The 3699-nt window shown below is 37.3% G+C and overlaps 1 protein-coding gene across 1 annotated transcript in view; it reads right to left on the bottom strand.

The window, feature by feature from the left end:
* The window catches only part of CDKL3 (cyclin-dependent kinase-like 3), a gene marked incomplete at its 3' end in the record, with an annotated part of 43318 nt that overhangs the window by 4844 nt on the left and 34775 nt on the right, over positions 1-3699 (bottom strand). Inside the window, exon 4 of the mRNA XM_008592761.1 lies at positions 2687-2775. Within this exon, the coding sequence (XP_008590983.1) occupies positions 2687-2775 (89 nt within the window). The remainder of the gene's footprint in view (positions 1-2686; positions 2776-3699) is intronic.

Consider the following 3699-nt stretch of genomic DNA (forward strand, 5'->3'; position numbering starts at 1 on the left):
CCTGTGGCCTTGGCGCTATCAGTGCCGCACTCTCCCGAGTGAGCCACGGGCTGGCCCTTTAATGAACAATTTAATCAATTAGTTTACACTTCAGCTATAGCACAAATAATGCTTTATAATTATAATTCATGACAAGAGATGGCACATTTATCTAATAAAAATTGCTTCCTAGTAAAGATACATCTTTCACTGCCATAAAGAATCTACTACAGGGCTGGTCCCGTGGCTCACTCGGGAGAGTGCGGCACTGATAGCGCCAAGGCCACAGGTTCAACGATCCGGTGCGCTCACTGGCTGAGCATGGTGCAGACAGCACCAAGCCAGGGGCTGCGAATCCCCTTACCAGTCAAAAAAAAAAAAAAAAAAAAAACTACTACATAAAGCTTTTACAAATTAAACTTATATGAATTAGATTCCTTTTGTGATGCAATCTTTGCTCAGTAAAAGTAGTTTTTAATTTTGATATACTATTCTTTTTGAGGAAGTCTCAGACCACTTTGTCCTCTTTGTGGTTAAAGTAACAGGACTTAAAAAATTAACTAATTAGTTTTTTGAAATCTTACTCTGAAGAAATATTTTCAGTACAAAATGTAAGAATACATTAATATTGAAGGGAGATTGTTTTGGTTTTAGTGGTCTTTCTTTTTAAAAGTTTTTTTTTTTAACAGAAAATCCATTCATATGGTTCAAAATTTAAAAGGCTATACTGAAAAGTCACCTTCCTACTCTTTCCTTGAATTACACAGTTCCCCCTCATTGAAGCAGCTACTGCTATCAGTTTGGGAAAGTTCTAAAACATCAGTCCATGAATGAATTTTTCCCTGTTCCAGCCAACTCTCGCCAATGCTGGCACATGTTTAATAAAGGCAGTGTGAGGAGATGAAAAAAATAAAGAACAATTGTGATTATCTTGGCTAAAAGAGAAAATGTAACTTTTCTGTCAAACACCCTTGCATTGCAGAAAGGCCCACGAAAGAAAGAGGCATCTTATCAAAGGAAAAGGTCTTACTCAAACATTTTCCAAAGGCTCTATAATTTAAACTTAAGGTACTTTTACCCCATGATAGTAAAATCCTAATATCTGTACATCCGAAAGAAATCAATTTAGTCTATGTAGAATTGATATGAAAGAACCTTTTATTCAATAACTGGCACTTTCTTTTTTTTTTTTTTTTGCAGCTAGCCAGTACAGGTACAAGGATTGAACCCTGGACCTTGGTGTTATCAGCACTACGCTCTAGTCTAGTGAGCTAACTGGCCAGCCCAATGGCACTTTCAATATAGCTCCTTCTCATTTCTTCTCATTTTTTGTCTGAGAGTAATATTCCTTAAATGCTTNTTTAGTCTATGTAAAATTGATATGAAAGAACCTTTTTTTCAAAAACTGGCCCTTTTTTTTTTTTTTTTTTTTGCAGCTAGCCAGTACAGGTACAAGGATTGAACCCTGGACCTTGGTGTTATCAGCACTACGCTCTAGTCTAGTGAGCTAACTGGCCAGCCCAATGGCACTTTCAATATAGCTCCTTCTCATTTCTTCTCATTTTTTGTCTGAGAGTAATATTCCTTAAATGCTTGAAGTTCTCGTTATGCTCAAGGATTCTCTTTTCTTTGCCTTTTTCTATTTAGTCTATCTCCAGTGGCAGTTCCTGGACTTTTCCATACCTGACTTTAACCCTATCGCATTTTTTCGGTAAATGATGACCGGTAAGGGGATCTTAACCCTTGACTTCGTGTTGTTATTTCCATGCTCTACCAAGTGAGGAAATCCAGGGATCCAAACCCGTGGCCTTGGTGTTATCAGCACCACACTCTCCAAAGTGAGCCACGGGCCGGCCCGAACTCTATCGCATTTTTATTTGATGTCCATCTCTCTGACTTCAGGTCCAAAGGCCAACTGAATGATTTTGCAATTAATAAGAAACTTTTCCTGTTTCTTTCAAAGCCCAAATATAAAATGGTGTTTTTTAGAAATATGGTTGACTAATAAATCTAAATTGTCATTACATACTACATGCTGAGCATGTCATAGGCAATGTGGAACATAGAAGAGCTATAACTTCGAAGCATGGTCTCTATCTTCAGGGAACTTCCAATTTAGTGGGTAGGATAAGACAACAGACAATAAATGGAGAAAAAAAATCATTTGGGAAGTAACTGCTAATTATAATATATAGATCAAAGATGCTATCAGAANTTGGAGCTGTAGGTTTGAGAGCATGGCCGCACACGCAGCAGCTGCCCGAGGCAGTCAACACCAGACAAGTGGCGGCACCGCCCATGCACATGAACTCCACCCATGCACAACTTATTTACAAAGAATGCACTGCACCACCCCCAGCCAGACACAAGGTAAGGGGGCCTGATTAAATTATTCTATTTTCCCAACAGTGTATTTAATATTATCTCTGTTCTATGACAACACTGAAATCGTACTATATAAAGAATTCAGCACACGGCCTAGGACATTGTAACTGTGCAACAAACATTAGCTGCAATTATTTTTATTACTAGAATTTTCACCTATGATACCTGTAAGTCTACCAAATACCTAGTCAATACCTGATACAATAACTCAGCGTCTGTTAGATATTTGTTATGTAACATTAACCTATGTAGCAATTCTCCTGCTAGTAAAATTTCCTAATATAAAATGCTAAAAAAGACCACATTCATTCAAAATGCTTACTTTTCAATAAATCCATCTCTAGTAAAATACTCATGATGCAAAAGATCAGTAGATGAAATCCTCTCAGCAGGATCAATTTGTAAACAAGCCTTGAAAAGGAAAAAGATTTTAATAAATGAGCTATTAACAGGTCTCCATATGGTAAAACTTAAGTTTATTCAATAAATGAAATAATTAATTATCCAGAGCTAAAAGGGTCTTGAAAAGATAGACATAGACCTCAGGAATTTCTGAGTAAGTTCTGACCATTTATCTCCCTAAGAAATTTGCACTTGCATTATTAGCGATTTGCCAAACTAGAATTTTAACCTGTGTTTTCTAACTCCAAATCTAGTCCTCTTTCTATGGTGTAATACAATTTTGCAAATATTCAAGCCCCCAAATCTTTTAATAATCCATTATTAGAACAGCCCTTTTCTGGTCCCTGCCTTAAGAGTACTTCAACTATATGCTATCCACCCTGAGTGAATCATTGTGCAGGATACGCATGCATTGAAACAATACATTGTATGCCACAAAAATAAATATAAATAAACTTGAATTTTATCAGCACCGCACTCTACCGAGTGAGCCACGGGCCGGCCCTCAACTTGAATTTTAAAAAATAAAAAAATGGAAGAGTATACAAAGTAATTTTAAAAACAAAACTTAAATACCATTATCTAGAAGTAACCACCATTAATATTTGTTAAACATTATTCTAGANAAAAAAATCATTTGGGAAGTAACTGCTAATTATAATATATAGATCAAAGATGCTATCAGAAGTAGAAAGACCAAGATTAATCACTGAGTCAGAGGTCCAAATGGGAGTAAAGCTAAAAAGTATTGTTTGTGTATTTGACCTAGGGCTGGGTCTGGAGTTCACAGACCCCCTCAAGCCCGTTTTCCAGATTGGGTCACAAACCCTTCACAGGCAGGTCTACGAGCTAGGTAACCAGCCAAAAGGTCCTTGGAGCTGTAGGTTTGAGAGCATGGCCGCACACGCAGCAGCTGCCCGAGGCAGTCAACAC

Source organism: Galeopterus variegatus, unplaced genomic scaffold (genome assembly GCF_000696425.1).
Source record: "Galeopterus variegatus unplaced genomic scaffold, G_variegatus-3.0.2 Scaffold8297, whole genome shotgun sequence".
NCBI lineage: Eukaryota > Metazoa > Chordata > Mammalia > Dermoptera > Cynocephalidae > Galeopterus > Galeopterus variegatus.